Below are 16,901 nucleotides of genomic sequence, written 5' to 3'. Positions count from 1 at the left end.
TCCAAAAAAAAAAAAAAAAAAAAGATTAGGTGTGATAATGCTGTTATGACTATAGATTTTATTTTATTCTATTTTATTCTATTCTGTTTTATTTTATAAAGCTTATCTATTTCTTTTCAGGGGGAGAGAGAGCAGGAGAGGGACGGAAAAAGAGAGAGAGAAAGAGAATCCCAAGCAGGCTCTGTCATGTGAGCACGAAGCCTGACGCAGGGCTCAACCTCACAAACCATGAGATCATGACCTGAGCTGAAATCAAGAGTCCAACGCTTAACTGACTGAGCCACACAGGTGCCCTCTCATTACTTTTTAAAATTCTCTAGCAAATCCCAGCTCTGTTCCTAGCACTGTGGGTTCAGGGGACTCATTTACCCTTTCTAGAACGGGAAGGCTTTTGATTTGTAAAAGGGGCCCACTGATGTCACAGAGCCTAACACAATGTCTGGCACATGGTAGGGTCTGCCATGCACTTGGCCACGAGCCATGGGTCCTGGGTCCTGAGGTTCTGAATAGGAAACGCAGAGGTGTCCCAATCAGACAGATGGGGAAGGGAGCTCGTGCCCTGGGCACCGCGATTTTAACCCTGAAGACACAGCCCCTTTAACAGGCTCTTTTAGGGGCGCCTGGGGGGCTCAGTCAGTTAAGCGTCCGACTTCGGCTCAGGTCATGATCTCACGGTTCGTGGGTTGGAGTCCCGCGTCGGGCTCTGTGCTGACAGCTCAGAGCCTGGAGCCTGTTTCGGATTCTGTGTCTCCCTCTCTCTCTGACCCTCCCCTGCTCGTGCTGTCTCTGTCTGTCTGTCTGTCTCTCTCTCTCTCAGAAATAAATTAAAAAACACTTTTAAAAAAGTCTGACAGGCTCTTTTACTCTCATGTGAAGAACACACTGGAAGCACGGGCGCCTGGCCTGTTCGCTCTGCCCACAGGAGGCCACGCAAGGAGCGGTGGCTGCCTCCAGGGCACGTGGGACAGTGCCAAGAGCCCTGGACCGAGTTCCAGACCCAGCAACCCTGACTGGCCCCGCTCCAAGCCTCAGTTGCCTCGTGTGCAAAGGCAGGAAGAACGACCTTTACACTTGCGTTTTCACCACCATAGAACTCTTTCTTCAAACAGAAGCTCCGACAAAGAGCCAAAGGCATAAATAAAAACAAGNGGGGGGAACTGTGGCCAGAACTCGGGCCCAGATCCAGATTCCAGGGATCCCCCTTTGAAAACCACTGGGTTCGGTCTTTTCAGGTCCTCTTCCAGGACCAACCCACCGATTTTTAGCCTAGTTCTTAAATAGATCAGATCCCTTCAACGTGAATGGGGGGAAGCATGTGGGGGAACAGACCCACAGGCTTGCCCCAAGGGGTCACTGGGGACACTGGGGCCTGCCTGTCCTCTTCAGTCTGAGCTGAGAGATTAAGAATCAGCCCTCCATCTTCTCAGGTTCCCAGTCTGGTCTGCCCCTGATGGCAAAGGAGAGTCGGCTGTAAATGCCAGGTCTCTGAGCAGGAAGCTCAGTACCAGGAAAGACGTCTGTGTCCTCAAGGGACAGAGGGACAGATCAGTGCTCAGAATGGAATGTGGCCCTCCAAGCTTGGGGAGCAGCCACCTCTGGAGGGGGTGACAGGGACAAGCTGCCCTTTGGGTCCTGCAAGTGACCCAGAGCAATGGAACTCTCAGGCTCCTGAAGTCAATGGGTTACAGGGAAAATTTTCCACATTGAGCAGTGCCTGGCGTTCCTAAGTAGGCCAGCGGCTCAACCCCCACTCCTGCCCTCCCCGCCCCCATCTCATTGGTTCTCTGGGCTCACAGGCTACACACACATCCAACAAATTCCAGCTGCAGAAATTAATCCGTGGCCCCATGGCCCTTGCTTTGAAGGCCCCATCAGTCAGCTCCAAAAGCCACGGGCTCAGAGTCAGGAAGAGGCTGCTGAAAGTCACCTTGAACACACGGGCACTGATCCCAAACTCCTCCTGAGCCCACTCCTCAGAGAGTGTCCACAACTTTCCTGCATCATCGTTCTGGAACCCTCTCTATCTTCCTCAAGTTTCTAAAATCGTTTCTTATTCTGCTCCTGGAAAGTAGTTTTTTATTCTGCTCCTTGAAATCCTCATCGATTTCACAGAGGTAGTGTTTACTAGCAAAAGAACTGGCCACAGTTCAAATCTCACCCCGCTATTTCCTAGCAGTGAAGTCCTGGGTACGTACATCCCTGAAGCTCTCCAGGTCTCTGTTTCTTCATCTGTAAAGTGAAGAGGCTAGGACCTGCTGACACGATTACTAAAAGCACTTTGTAAACTTGAAAGCAAGAGTCTCCTGGGAACACTGTCCCAAATTGAAGGTATGAGGGAAAGGGGAGGGCCCAGGGCAGAGAGCATCTGCACCACCTGGGACAAATCTCTTCCCAGGTCTAGGCCTCAGTTTCCTCACTGTGAAATAAGACGCTTACGAAGGTCCTTAAGTTCTCCCTAAGCATTGATATCTTCTGGCTTCTCACTTTGCACCTTTAAAAACTATCTCCAGCACAGATCCAGCACCAGGATGTCCTCTGTGCCCTGGGTTCAAGACCCCAACCCTCACAGACAGATGAGTGTAAGATAAAAACCAGGGGTGCCTGGGTGGCTCAGTTGGTTGAGCGTCTGACTTTGGCTCGGGTCATGATCTCACAGTTCTTGAGTTCGAGCCCCGCATTGGGCTCACTGCTGTCAGCACAGAGCCTGCTTGGGACCCTCTGTCCCCTCTCTCTCTGCACCTCCCCCACTTGCACACTCTCAAAAGTAAATAAACTTAAAAAAAAAGAAAAAAAAAAGGAAGAAGATACAAACCCAGAGTAACAAATCAGGGTGAAACCCAATCAGCCAAGAAAATCCAAAAAGACACCCAAGACAAAAACACTAAAGAGCTCTGGATTATGGGACACGATGAGCCAGCCGCAGTACTGTGTACAAGGTAAAAGAACAGCTCCTTAGTCAAATGGATACAGGGACAAATCAGCAATTCCACACACTAGCTATTTGACTGGACAAGTCACTCTGAGCCTCAATTTGACATCTATGGAATGCGGATAGTGGTAAATACAGTGTTATGTGGATCAGACGAAATAATATGGGAGAGGTCCCTGGCTTACAAGATCTCAGGAAGCAACAGCTAATTCTAGTAGTTCCAGTCTAAGGTGCTGCCCACAGGGGAGTGACTTCTATTAGGTAAAAACAGTGGGGAGAAGCAAGTTTAGTTCCCTGAGGCCCAGGTACAGTCAAGAGTTTTATTTTAGAACACTGGCTTTCCAAGAAAAGGGAAATAGGACAAACCAATAAGCTGGGTGTTCATCTTCAAGAAAAAAAAAGGGCGGGGCGCCTGGGTGGCTCAGTCAGTTGAGCGTCGAACTTTGGCCTGGGTTATGATTTCATGGTTCGTGAGTTCGAGCCCCAGATAGGGCTCACTGCCGTCAGCCTGTGAGCACAGAGGCCACTTCAAATCCCCTGCCCCCTCTCTCTACCCCTCTCCTGCTTGCACACTCCCAAAAATAAATAAACATTTTAAAAATAAAATTAAAATTAAAAAAATAAATTAATTTTTTAAACTTATTTAACAAAAAACAAAAAAGAGAAAGAAAAAAGGGGAAAAAAGAAATATAACTGAACTCCTCTGAAACTCTCCTTCTTGGCACTCAGGAGTCTTGGCCCTCCTGACTTCACGCACCTTCCCCTGCTTACGTTTCTATCTGTTCTGCCAGGTGGATGCCTCCCATGCCATCTGTCCACCCTGGATTTCTCTCCCAAGCTCCATTCAGCATGGCCAGAACTGAGCCCATGCACATCCCCCATGCAAGTCTACTTTTCCTCTGGGTTTCCATTACAAGCATCATCTCTCCCAACCCCTGAAATTCAAGCCGGCATCTGAATCTGATATGCCATCTGCTGTCTGGGCAACTTGCAAGCCACTTCTCTCCAGGCCTCAGTTTTTCCCACCTGTGAAAGGGGAAAGCAAGGCTAGAAGAATTCTAAGAACTCTTCCAAAGGGGTGCTTGGGTGGCTCAGTCGGTTAAGTGTCCAACTTCGGCTCAGGTCAAAATCTCATGGCTTGTGAGTTCAAGCCCCACATCAGGTTCTGTGCTGACAGCTCAGAGCCTGGCACCTGCTTCAGATTCTGTGTCTCTCTCTCTGCACCTCCTATCTCTCTCTCTCTCAAAAATAAATAAACATTTTTAAAAAAAGAACTTTTCCAGAGTTTCAAATGTAAAACGTCTATGATTTTAAACCAAGTTTAAAATAAAGAAAGAAAGGTCTGGAGACAAGTCAGCTACCTTTGTTTTTGTTTTTGTTTTTGTTTTTAGTATTTATTCATTTTTGAGAGACCATGGGCGGGGAAGGGGCAGAGAGAGGGAGGGACAGAGGATCCAAAGCAGGCTCCACCCTTGACTCTGACAGCAGCCAGCCCAAAAGGGGCTTGAACTCCCAAACCTCAAGATCATGACCTGAGCTGAAGTTGGACGCTCACCCAACTGAGCCACCCAGGCACCCCAGCTATCCTTTGATTTCTAAGGTGTGAGAATTTACTAAGCACAGTCCGTCAAGGGCACATCCAAGTCTGGTGAGCCTCCTTCACCCGACACAACACAGACACCAGTAATACTGTGAAGGAAGAAGGAATGGAGGAGAAAGTCATGAAGCAAAAGGATGGGAAACACCCAGAGCTGAGTTCAGGTCCCAACTAGATCGCCCATCCACCGGCCCTGTGGGTTGTTCCCTCTGAGCTTCTGGTCCCCGTTGGAGACTGAACAGTAATAATGTATATGATTACTGGGGAGGACAAAATGGGGTCATTTGGTAACCAGACTGTAAGAGACAGGTGATTATTTCTCTAATTGGGTAAATAAATAAATACTGAATGAGGTGATTTGTCATGAATGCTTCTCAAGAAAAGGGGCCAAAGAAAACATGTTAGCTTGGGTCTCCTCATTAGAGAGGAATACAATGAAGAGATAATATGCAAGACCCCATGGCTCAGAGCAGGACACAATCAGCGACACAACTGGTCGAGAGACAGGACACCCAGCACTTTCTGGACATGTTTTCTCAGAAAGTTTAAAGCATCTTCAGAGGCAACTAGAATTCCTTCCCAGTCTCCCTACCCCCCCAACTCCCAACCCACATATGTGAAAATACCTAATTCTTTTTATGAATTATCTGGGATTGAGCCCATTGTTTGCAGGATGTAGGGAGCCCTCTCAGGGGACACACTAGAGCACCAGAAACAGACTCACGCAAGCAAACGCAGTCAACGACAAAAACAATACTTCAGTGTCATGGGGAGAGGGTGCTTTTTCAATAATGGTACTGGATCAACTGGACATACAGTCAGGAAAAAGGGGATCGTGACCACTATTTGGACCAAACACAAAAATCAATTCCAGATAAACTACAGACCTAAATATGAAAGTTCGAACAATAAAGCTTTTTTTTTTTTTTGAGAAAAACATGAACATCTTTCAAATCCGAAGTATGCAAATATGTCTTAAACACGACACAAAAGAAGTAATAGACCAAGAAGAGCTAAGTTGTCTATGTTAAAATAAAGAATGTCTGTTCATTCAAAGACACCTTTAGGGGAGTGAAAAGGCAACAGAGCCCACAGAGTAAAAGATTTTGGAATGTAGAAGCATATCCAGAGTGTATCAAGAAGCTTTATGTCATGGGCTGAATTGTGTTCCCTAAAATTTATATGTTGAACTCCTAACCCCCAGGACCTCAAAATGTAATCATATTGGAGAACAGTCTTTAAAGAGGTAATTACGTTAAAATAAGGTCTTTAGGGTGGGCCCTAATTCAACAAGACTGAGGTCTCTCTTTTTTTTTTTAAGTTTGTTTATTTTGAGAGCGAGAGCATGCGCGTGAGCGAGGGAGGGGCAGAGAAAGATGGAGAGAGAGAATCCCAAGTAGGCTCCACGTTGTCGGCACATAGCCCAATGTGGGGCTCAATCTCACGAATTGTTGAGATCATGACCTGAGCTGAAATCAAAAATCAGACGCTTAACCAACTGAGCCACCCAGGCGCCCCAAGACTGATATCCTTGTAAGAAGAGATTAGGTCACAGAAAGAGAGGAAAGACCATATAAAGACATAGGGAGAAGACAGTCATCTACAAACCAAGGACAGAGGTCTTCGGAGAAATAAGCCCCACAACAAACACCTTGATCTTGGACTTCTAGCTCCAGAATTGCGAGAAAATAAATTTCTGCAGGGCGCCTGGATGGCTCGGTCAGCTAAGCATCTGACTCTTAACCTGGGCTCAAAAAAATCATGGTTCATGGTTTGAGCCCTGTGTCGAGCTCTGTATGGACAGCACTGAGCCTGCTTGGGATTCTGTATCTCCCTCTCACCCTGCTCATGCTCTCTGTCTCTCTCTGTCTCTCTCTCTCAAAATAAATAAATAAACGTTTTTAAACATTTAAAAAATTTTTTGTTATTTATTTATTTTTTTTAATGTTTTATTTATTTCTAGGAGAGAGAGAGAGAGACAGCGTGAGCAGGGGAGGGTCAGAGAGAGAGGGAGTCACAGACTGAAACAGGCTCCAGGCTCTGAGCTGGCAGTCAGCACAGAGCCCACCGCAAGATCATGACCTAAGCGAGATCATGACCTAAGCGAAAGTAGGACGCTAAACTTTTTTTGTTATTTAAATCAACCAGCCTATGGTACTTCATCATGGGGGCCCTAGCAAGCTAATATACCTTACAATCAACAAGAGACAACCCCTCAAAATAATGGAGAAAAGACTTGATCAGACTGCCACATACACATACGAAACAGAGCTCAATTTCATTAGTCATGAAGAAACGCAAACTAAAACCACCATGTGATAAAACTATACACCCACCAGCACAGAAGTGTGACTAAAATGAAAAGGACAGGGCACCTGGTTGGCTCAGGCGTTAAGCATCTTACTTCAGCTCAGGGCATGATCTCACAGTTCTTGAGTTCAAGTCCCCCATCAGGTGAGCTCAAGCCCTGCTTCAGGTAAAACACGAGACCTGGGTAAGCCCCACTTCTTTCTCTCTCTCTCTCTCTCTCTCTCCCCCTCTCTCTCTCCCTACCCTCTCTCAAAAAAGAAAGAAAAGAGGAGGATGGAAAGGGGAGCCTGGGTGGCTCAGGCTGACTGTCTGACTCTTGATTTCAGCTCAGGTCTTATCTCAGGGTCGTGAGTTCAAGCCCCACATTGGGCTCTCTGTGCTGGGTGGAAAGCCTACTTTAAAAAAAAGTAATAATAATAATAGAATGAATAAATAAATTGTGAAATAGTCACATAACAGAAAACTACAGCAATGAAAATAAACCACCCACAATTATACATGACAGTATGGTTGAGTCTCATAAACACCAAGCTGAGCAAAAGAAGCTGAAAGCAAAAGTGGACACTGGCCTGATTCCACTCATCTTCTGGTCATAAAGTATGAACCCAGGCAAGTTTCACTCACGCTGTTAGAGGAGTCAGGACGACAGGGCAGGGCAGTAACTGTACAGGAACACAGGGTTTGGTTCTGGGGTGCCAGTGACCATAGTACATTCAATTTGTTAAAATTAATCAAGCTGTATGGTGACCATATGTGCACTTTTCTATATGTAAATTATACCTCAATAAAAAGCTTTTTTTTTTTTTAAGTGTACAGTGTCCTAAAAATGGAAAAGTGCCTTTTGTACTTTTAAAGGCGAGGAGTTAGGAACGGAGACCAGGCATCTGAATTCCCAGAAGGCATATAAAATGGGGCTGATAGAGAAAAGCCCGATTTTAGGGCATTAGAGAAGAATCTGTGGCCACAACTTGTGGCCTCAGTAGCTGGCCCGTTCTCGCACAGCTGCCTCCCAAGATACAAGGCCTGAGAGGGGAGCAAGAGTCTAGAAGAGAGGCTGAGATCCCACCCTGACTGAGGGTAGGCGAAGCCTTCCCCACACCCTGCCCTCCAAGGCGGAACTCCCATTTACCTGTGGGACATGTTTATGTCGCCCAGCAACCCTGGGTAATCACCCTTCCCCAGTCCCCGGTCACCTGCTCATGCTGTGGCTGACCCCAGCCACCAGCTCCGGGGTGGGGCGCTGCTAAATCTGACCGAGCCGAACCCAAGACATTTGTTGGAATTATTGGTGGGTTGGGAAGGAGAACCTGCGCAGGAAGGATAAAGTCGGAGCTGCTGGGGAAAGCTTGCCCAAGAATGAAGCAGAAAGAGGAAGCCCAAGAGGGAAACAGAAGGGAAAAATCAGATTCAACCTCTCAAAGATCTTCTTGAACACCTAGATGTAGATGTGCCTGAAGGTCACACTCCCAACTTCTTATGTAAGCCAGTGAATTCTGTTGTGCTTAGGCCAGCTTGAGTTACATTTGCCATTTATGTCACTGTGAAGTATGTGCCCTTTCGCTGCTCCCCGGAAGCCTGCGTGCACTCTCAGAGATTAAAATGGGCATAACAATGCCCCATGCTAACTGCATGGAACACACTCTATCTTCACGAAGCACTTCAATGCCCATCAATCCATTTGATCATCACAGAAATGCCAAGAGAGATAGGGTGAAAGTATCGCTATTCCCGCCTCCTTTGACATCCCAGACTTTTCGAGAGCTGGCAAGGACATCAGGAGCATCTAATTGAGTGCTTCAACGAGGAAAATGAGGTGCAAAGAAAGCAGTGGCCGCCTGGACACAACTAGAGCCAAATACAACTGCAAAGGGCTTTTAAGTTCCTCAAAAGGGCTAAGAACAACATTACTAAGACTCTGATGTTGCCTGAGCCTCTGACTTGAGAACTTAGCTTTTATCCTTGCTCATAAAAAGAATTTTATCGCATCCATGGCCTTCCTTTACAATAAGTAATAACAGGGACCATTCATCAGGCACTGGTCAGCCAACAAAATGCTACGCGTTCATTCTATAGGATCCTCCTCTGAGGCAGATTCTGCTACTAGCCCCATTTTGCAGATGAGGGAACAAAGGCTTAGGCAGATTAAGCGGCTTGTCCCAAATCAGTCAAGTGGCAGAGGTGGGCCTCAAACTAAGTTTGTCCAGCAACAAGGCTAGGGCGGGGTTGAGGCCCCAGAATGAGTCATCTGTGCCAAGACTTCATTTGGGGGTCCATCATGCCATCTTCTGCACAGTACCGGAAAGTTTGCCCCTTCTGCTCTGATGTTCACTTCCTTCAGCATTTTTAGAATCCAGCTTAAAAAAAACTATGTCCTGGGGCGCCTGGGTGGCTCGGTCAATTAAGCATCTGACTTTAGCTCAGGTCATGATCTCATGGTACATGGGTTTGAGCCCCGCAACGGACTCTGTGCTGACAGCTTGGAGCCTGGAGCCTGCTTCGGATTCTGTGTCTCCCTCTCTCTCTGCCCCACCCCTGCTTGCACGGTCTCTCTCTGTCTCTCAAGCATGAATAAATGTTAAAAACAAACAAAAAGACAGGTAGGGGTACTGATACTGGGGTGGCTCAGTCTATTAAACGTCTGACTTTTTTTTTTAATGTTTGTTTATTTTTAAGAGAGAGTGAGACAGAGCATGAGCAGGGGAGGGGCAGGGAGAGAGGGAGACCCAAAATCTGAAGCAGACTCCAGGCTCTGAGCTATCAACACAGAGACTGACATGGGGCTTAATCCACAAACCATAAAATCATGACCTGAGCTAAAGTCGGATACTTACCCAACTGAGCAACCCAGGTGCCCCAAGTGTCCGACTCTTAAGCTCAGCTAAGGTCTTGATCTCAGAGTCTTGAGTTTGAACTCTGTGTTGGGCTCCATGCTGGGCATAGAGCCTTCTTAAATTAAGAAAAAAAAAAAAAAAAGGACAGGCAATAACAAGTTCTGGCGAGGATGTGGAGAAACTGGAGCCCTTGTGCATTCCTAATGGGAATGTAAAATGGTGCAGCTGCTTTGAAAAAGTCTGGCAGTTCCTCAGGTTAAATATAGTTAACATATGACCCAGTTACCTAGGTGTAGACCCAAGAGAAATGAAAACATTATGTTCACACAAAAACTTGTACACAAATATTCATGGCGGCATTATCTATAATAGACAAGAAAGAGAAACAAGCAAAATGTCCACCAACTGACAAATGGATAAACAAGATGTGGCCTACGCACACACATACAAGAGAATCTTATTCAGCCATGAAAAGGAACCAAGCACTGAGGGTGGCTCAGTCGATTAGGTGTCCAACTTCAGCTCAGGTCATGATCTTGAGGTTCATGGGTTAGAGCCCCCCATCTGACTCTCTGCTGTCAGCACAGAGCCCACTTCAGATCCTCTGTCCCCCTTGCTCTGCCCCTCCCCCACTCATTCTCTCTCAACAATAAAAAAAAATGTATAAAAAGGAATGAAGCAGTGAAAACTGCTACAACAGGGACGAACCTCAAAAACACGATGCTCAGTGAAAGAAGCCAATCACAAAAGTCCACATATTCTATGATTCCACTTCCATGAAATGTCCAGGATAGACAAACCCACAAAAGGCAAAAAGCACATCCCTGATTATTGGGGGTTGGAAGCAGAGGGGAGCTGGGGGGTACAAGGGCTGACGTTACAGGTTGTCCATGTTCTGAAATCAGGGTGCTGATGGCTGCACAACATTGTGAACGTACTGAAAGCACTGAGTTATACACTCTAACGTGGTAAAATAGTGAATTTTATGTTCATGAATTTTATGTCAATTAAAAAAAATGTTTTTAAACTTCTCCCAAAGAAAGTGATCAAATTGCATGGCTACCTCCTTTGCCCCGCTTTAAAACTTCCCAGGCCAGGGCACCTGGGTGGCTCGGTCAGTTGAGCATCCATCTGCAGCTCAGGTCATGATCTCACGGTTCGTGGGTTTGAGCCCCATGTTGGGCTCTATGCTGAAGGATCGGAGCCTAGAGCCTGCTTCAGGTTCTGTGTCTCCCTCTCTCTGGGACCCTCAGCTGCTCGCACTCCATCTCTCTCTCCTCTCTCTCTCTCTCTCTCTCAGAAATAAATGAATATTTTAAAAAAAAATTTTTTAACTCCCTAGGGCTTCCCACCATACTAGGAGTGAAACCCAAACTCCCCACCAGGGCCTGTAAGACCCTAAATGGCTCTGGCCCTCTGACCTCTACCCTTTCCTCCTTTCCCCCTTACTCACTCCATTCATCCCCCACCTCCTGGCCTTTGACCTGGCCTATCCCTCAATCTGGAATGTTCTTTCTCACAGCTGGCCTCTCATCAGTCAGGTCTCTGTCCAAATGTACACACACACACACACACACACACACACACACATACACCCTAGGCCTTCTCTAACCAGCCCATCTAAGATAGAGCCCCCATCATGCAACATCCCATTACCCTGCTTTATTTCTTCATAGGCCTTATCATCTTCCAAGAAGGTATCAATTTTTAAAAACTGTTTACTTGTCTGTTGCCTGTCTCACCAACCAAGAGGACAGGGATCCTGTCTGTCATGTTCATAGCTCTGAACTTGCCTCCACGAAGGAGCTACTTGAGAAACACTTCTAGAAAGAACAGATTTACTGAAAGACGTCCTGTAACATCTGAAATGCCAGGTCAGGAGTCTGGAACGCTAAGTGATCAGCTACACCCTGCAGGTGCCTGGGGAGTTAATAAGCATTTGCTGGGTACTCAGTGGCAAACCCCACCCTAGACCTGTCTAGAACCCTGAGGAAGCAGGAAGAATGATCCCTCCCCTCCAAAGTCTGAAAGTCTTTCAGGGGTCACAGAGCACGCAGTGTTTACCCAGCAAGCCCCAAACAATGCAAAGGGGAGATCTAAGATTGTGTTGTGATGGAGGCTAGGGTCCAAATCGGCCCTCATAAAACTGTGCGCTGGCAAACATCCTCTCACACAGCTTCTTGCTACTTTGCAATCTGACCTGTTCTCCGGAATGAGACGGTTGCAGCTCACACCTGCTCCTGCCTCCTCCCACGGGGACTTTCTTTTTGGAGGCAGTTAAAAATCTAAACAGGCGGGTGGCGAAGACCTCTGCCCCTTGTCCCCCCCACATCGGTCTCTCTGAGCTGCACACACAGAGTAAGCAACTTACCCACTAGGAGTTTGACATCTCGGACTGTGAAATCGGGGTCAGGCATCCTGGAAAGACAGGAGCACAGATATTTGCTGAGAAACCAGAAACAACAGAGCTTGGCCCAACCCTGGGGGCAGGGCAAAGCCATTTTTCCAAGAGGGTTCCCTTGCTCTCAGTTTGGGAGCCCAGAATGAGATAATCCAGAGGGAGGGGGGATAGACCAATGAGTGCCCCCAGGGAGGGTCACTCTCCAACCACTGAGCCCTTTCCTCACCCCCTCAGTCTCCCCAACAGCAACTCAGCACTGCCACAGAAAAGCGGATGGGACATCCACTGTCCGCCCCACTTTGCAGGGGAAGATTGAATTGTGGTGTCAAACGTAAGCCCCAGAGCTAGGCATTCAAACATCTGCTTTCTTTTAGGGTCAGCAGCCCTCCCTGTGTCTCTTCCTTCCCCTAGCAAACAATCTCCAGAAAAGAAGCTGTATGGAGGGTCGGACAGATCCCTTAGGTTCAAAGGAGGGAAAAAAAGATACACATCATTCCAATTCCGGGCATTTGGTAACACAGGCCATAAGGACTGTGGTGACGTTCCTATTAATTCACAGTGACGCCAGAGGTTTGATTTCTACCCTGGGAATGAAACTCTTGAGCAAGCCTGGCAGTAGATGCCCGAGAGGGAGGAGAGCGGGGATGACACCCACAGCCTCCTCTCCACCCCAGCCCAAGGGCGGAAACCTGTTCTTCCAGCCTTCCTCCCCGGACCTCTCCCCCCACCCCCCACCTGGAGCTCTGACAGATCTCTAAGAGAATGGAAACCAAACAACACACCATTGGGGAGGCAGGTGCTGGGGCAGGCAGAGGAATAGGTGGCGAGCCGCCTGGCAAGCCGGGAACCATGCCTTCCCCAGAAAAGGACCAATTTCCCACATAGTGGGAGTCTGGAGTAGAAAAATACGTATCTAGGTGCCCTGCCTCTGGGGTTAGAGGCTAGCCAATCCCTTCACAGCTCAGGCCCTGCTTCAGTTTCCTAATTTGGGGAGTACTATATTCGCTTTAGGAAGTCACTGCACCTAACTGCATGGGTCAGGGAAAGAAGTGAACACTGTTTAAGTACCCTCTGTCATCTCTGCCCAAATTCTCTGAAAACAATCTTTGGAGAGTTTTTCCCCTTTGCCAGGCCTTGAACAAAGAGATACTATCCCCAGGTAATGAAGAAAGATCCTTCTCTGTGATGAGAGGTGGGGAGAAGGGCGCAGGACATCCATCCCAAACTATAAACCGTAAGGGAGAGAGACACGGGAAGAAGCAATTAGTTTCAGCAACTTACTTAATCCCCAGTCCATCCTTTTCTCGAAATATCAGGGGAACCCTGAGAGCTTCTCTCTGCACGTACTCATAGTTGAAATCTGTTTGGATATCGGAATTAAAACAGGTCGGTTAAGTCATAAGGGAGCAAACGAACCACGATCAGACCCGAGATCGGAGAAAGAACATGGTTACACTGGATGCGGGTACCAGCTCCAGGGCAAAGCTCCCTGGAAAATGACAAGTTAATGGAGGAGACAAGGGGCGCGAGAAGCCAGGCCAATGATCAGCTCCTCTGCCTACTCAGTCATTCCCCGCATGCCCCACGGGTCAGAACTTGTCAATGAGCAGCCCAAGGCCAGGGAGGGTGGGGTGGGAGACTCACGAAAGAGCCCCGCACAGAAAAAGGCCCCAGATCGCTGAGAAAGAGGGACAGAGAAACGCACCCCAAGCTGGGCTCAGAAAAGTAAAGGCAGTGCAAAATTGAAGAATGCCACCTGGGAGGATCTGAAGCCCCAGAGAGGAGGCTGGGGGGAGAGTTCTCATTGTAGCTGAGCATCAGGGAAGATCTTATTGTAATATCCTGCATAGTGAAGGGGGGTGGGGGGAGCTGGTTTCCCTGGAAACTGTGTATTTGGTGCCAAAATAACTAGAGAACTGGGCACAGCTTTGTTGTCTTAATAGAGAAATTCTGCTGCAGCTATTACAATACTTGCTTCCACTGGGTGACTGAGCAGAATGCTTCCCAGGTGAAGGCTGTATAAACGGGCCACAGTGAGGCCCGAAGAAAATTCACAAGGTAGCTTTCTGCCTCGGGTTTGTCTACCATCAACCCAAAAGCCCTGGAGAATGAAGGAGGCCTTAGTTTCTATGTTCCTCGAGTTCCAGAACCAAGGCATCTGACCCAACCTTCCTTATCCCTAAATATGGGGTTGAGGGAAGCGGAGACAAACCATCACGTCCCCAAATCTTCGGGTGAACAAGGCAATCCACAAGGGCATATGCCCTCTCTGGCCAGTCAGAGGAGAGATCACAGGCCACTGAAGCCCCTGCCCCAGGGAAACAGTTCACCAGGGCAGCCTGGTGGGGGAGGAGGCCAAGGCAACCCCGCTCAGAGCAAGAGGGAGAGAACAAAACCAGAGCTGGGGAAAGCCCTGACCTTAGCAGCTCAGATCCCCAGGGGCTCACACTGAATGGGGATTCCTAAGGATTTAAAGGCAGAGAAGTTTAAAAAGCTTCTACTCTGAATCCAGGCTAAGGGCTCCTTCTGTTTCTCAGCTCCTCCCTCGAATTTTGGGGCCAGATCTGAATTAACTACCAAAACGCAAAGACCCTCTCCTTTGAAAAGAGCCTGGACAGCAGATTTAAGGACTCTCCCTAGCTGGAATCCACCCCCTACACACGCCCACACCCAAAACCCAGCTCCACCCCCTCCTCAGCTTCAACTTCCTCAAAAGAGCTTGAGAAAACACTCAGATCTTGGGCTGAGAATTCCTCATAAATGACTAGGAAGAGTTTGCGTGTTGTTTTCTCCTAGGATCCACCAAACTCAAAATGGGAAGGAAACGAGAGGAATTAAAATCCCATTTGTGCTAAGGAAATTTAAATGTAGTTGAAACTAGTTCTGCCTCCCTCCCCCAGATTGTCTGCCTCCATATGCAATGCTCTTAAGACCTGGCAGGCTAGAAGAAAGTTCTTCTTCCCTCCCCCAGCAACTACCCCCTACCACTGAGCCCCAGGAAGCAGTGGGCACAAAGGAGAAACTTCAAAAATGCAAAGCCAGGACTGTTTCATCTGGGGGCTAACCTACAGCCCCAGCCACTCAACCAGAACCTGGAGGGGGAGCCCCTTCCCCTGTTACCAGCTCACTGAGGGATGGAAGGGTTTTCCAAGGGGGTTGGGGGGGGGCAACAAAATGGAACCGGTGTATTATAAAGGAAACCTTGAGTATCTGAGAAGAAAAACCCAAACGTAGAAACCCCAGAGAGCATAGGGAAATACCTAGGTTGCAGGGGCATCTCCAAAGCCCTGACCCCGCAGGCAGAGCCAGAGGTCACCAGGGACCCCTGGACGCCGCAGATCCATGCTAGAGCATCGCCCCCGTGCTGGCGAGGCACCACAGACACCTTCCTAATACTATGGCCAGGGAGGAACTCGAGCCCTGAAGGTCTCAGGCTGGGGTCGCACCCCAAAACCCCGGAAGCTTTCCCAACATCTCTTCTAGACTGGCAGGGCCTACAAGGGACAGAACTCTCAAGGTCTCAGGCTGAGAAGAGACTTTGTTCCCCAGAGGGCTACCCCAAATTCAAACTCGGGGATTGAACGGCAGTCAGGGATCTCAGCCTGAAGCTTGAGAGGGTAAAACTCTCTTACCCCAGTCCCCACTTCGACCTGTCAAGGCTGAAGGGTCAGAGGCCTCAAGTGTAACTGGGGGCGCCAGCCAACAGCTCTGAACTCACCCAGCCTCTGCTCCAATCTGGCAGAGACCAGAAGGGAATGGAGTTCCGCAGACCCCAGCTGCTGAGGAGGCATCATTCGGTGACCAGCGCATCCGCAGCACCAGCTCCTAACTGGCAGGGCCCGAAATGGGACGGGGTTTGAGAGGCTTCGGGGCCTAGGGGGGCTCTCATCCCAATGTCCCAGGGACACCTCAGCCCCTCTCCCAGACCGGCAGCCGCACCTCACACAGCTCCAAGGAGCTGAGCGAGCTCTGGGAGGGGTAGAATGCCGCGCACCCGCCCTCCCTCGGTCCACCCGTCAGTTCCCAGGTCCCTCTGACCGCCAGTCCCCTGGCTCTGCCCACACTGGGGCCGACTGTGGGCGCGGGCCGGGTCTAGGCCCACGCCCGGCCCCCGTTCCCGCCTGCCCTCCTCCTTCGCCACCCCACCCCACCCCCCCCAGTGCTCGGCCTCGTTTCGTCACCGGATCCCCTGGAATGGGGGACGCGGGCGCGAAATACGAACCCAGCCACCAGCAGTTCCCTCCCCACGTGCGCTCGGCCCGCGGCGCGGAGGGCGGCCCGAGGAGGGGGCGCCTCACCTTTGCCCTCCATGGCGTGCACGAAGTCCCCCTGGTACAGCTGACTGCGCAGCTTCTCCTCCAGGCTGAAGCCGCGGACGCTGACGATCTCCTCCACGTCCGACAAGTCCTCGTTCTCGTCGTATCTCTGGCGGTCAATCGGGCGCTGCGGGGACCCAAACCAGAGAGCCCGAGGCATTATTGGGGGAACTGGGGGTCGCCTCTTACCCTAGGCCCTGCTCAAGCAGGTGCAAGAGTGGCGCGCCCCCCGCACCCCACCACCGCTACCCGAGCAACTTTGCGCAAATGCCAAAGATGCTGAAAATCGGGATAACGAGAGGGGCCCGCACCCCCGGGGTCCGGCTGTGCCCTGTACAGGGCACTCCCCTCCTGCATCTTTGGAGACCATGGAGAGGACATCTGGGGGGCTCTCCCTTGCCCCCCACCCCCACCCCCGATAGGTGTTGAGTTTTGTCCACTCGGCCGGGAGCCTGGTTATGTAACCCGCGAAGGGGGCTCCGCGCACGGGCTGGCGGGGCATTTGTAGGCCCATGGA

General features: G+C 49.3%; 1 protein-coding gene across 5 annotated transcripts in view; it reads right to left on the bottom strand.

Moving 5' to 3' along the window:
* Window positions 1–16,901, bottom strand: part of KDM2B (lysine demethylase 2B) — a 125,933-nt gene that overhangs the window by 107,992 nt on the left and 1,040 nt on the right. For all 5 annotated transcript variants that reach the window (XM_077748054.1, XM_077748052.1, XM_077748051.1 and 2 more), the window contains exons 2-4: window positions 16,367–16,511; window positions 13,350–13,428; window positions 12,039–12,085 (exon numbers count right to left, since the gene is read on the bottom strand). In XM_077748054.1, the coding sequence (XP_077604180.1) occupies window positions 12,039–12,085; window positions 13,350–13,428; window positions 16,367–16,511 (271 nt within the window). The remainder of the gene's footprint in view (window positions 1–12,038; window positions 12,086–13,349; window positions 13,429–16,366; window positions 16,512–16,901) is intronic.

This window comes from Crocuta crocuta, unplaced genomic scaffold, assembly GCF_008692635.1.
Source record: "Crocuta crocuta isolate KB4526 unplaced genomic scaffold, BGI_CrCroc_1.0 scaffold29, whole genome shotgun sequence".
NCBI lineage: Eukaryota > Metazoa > Chordata > Mammalia > Carnivora > Hyaenidae > Crocuta > Crocuta crocuta.
The sequence above is the reverse complement of the archived record's forward strand: the minus strand, read 5'-3'. Positions and strand labels throughout refer to the sequence as shown.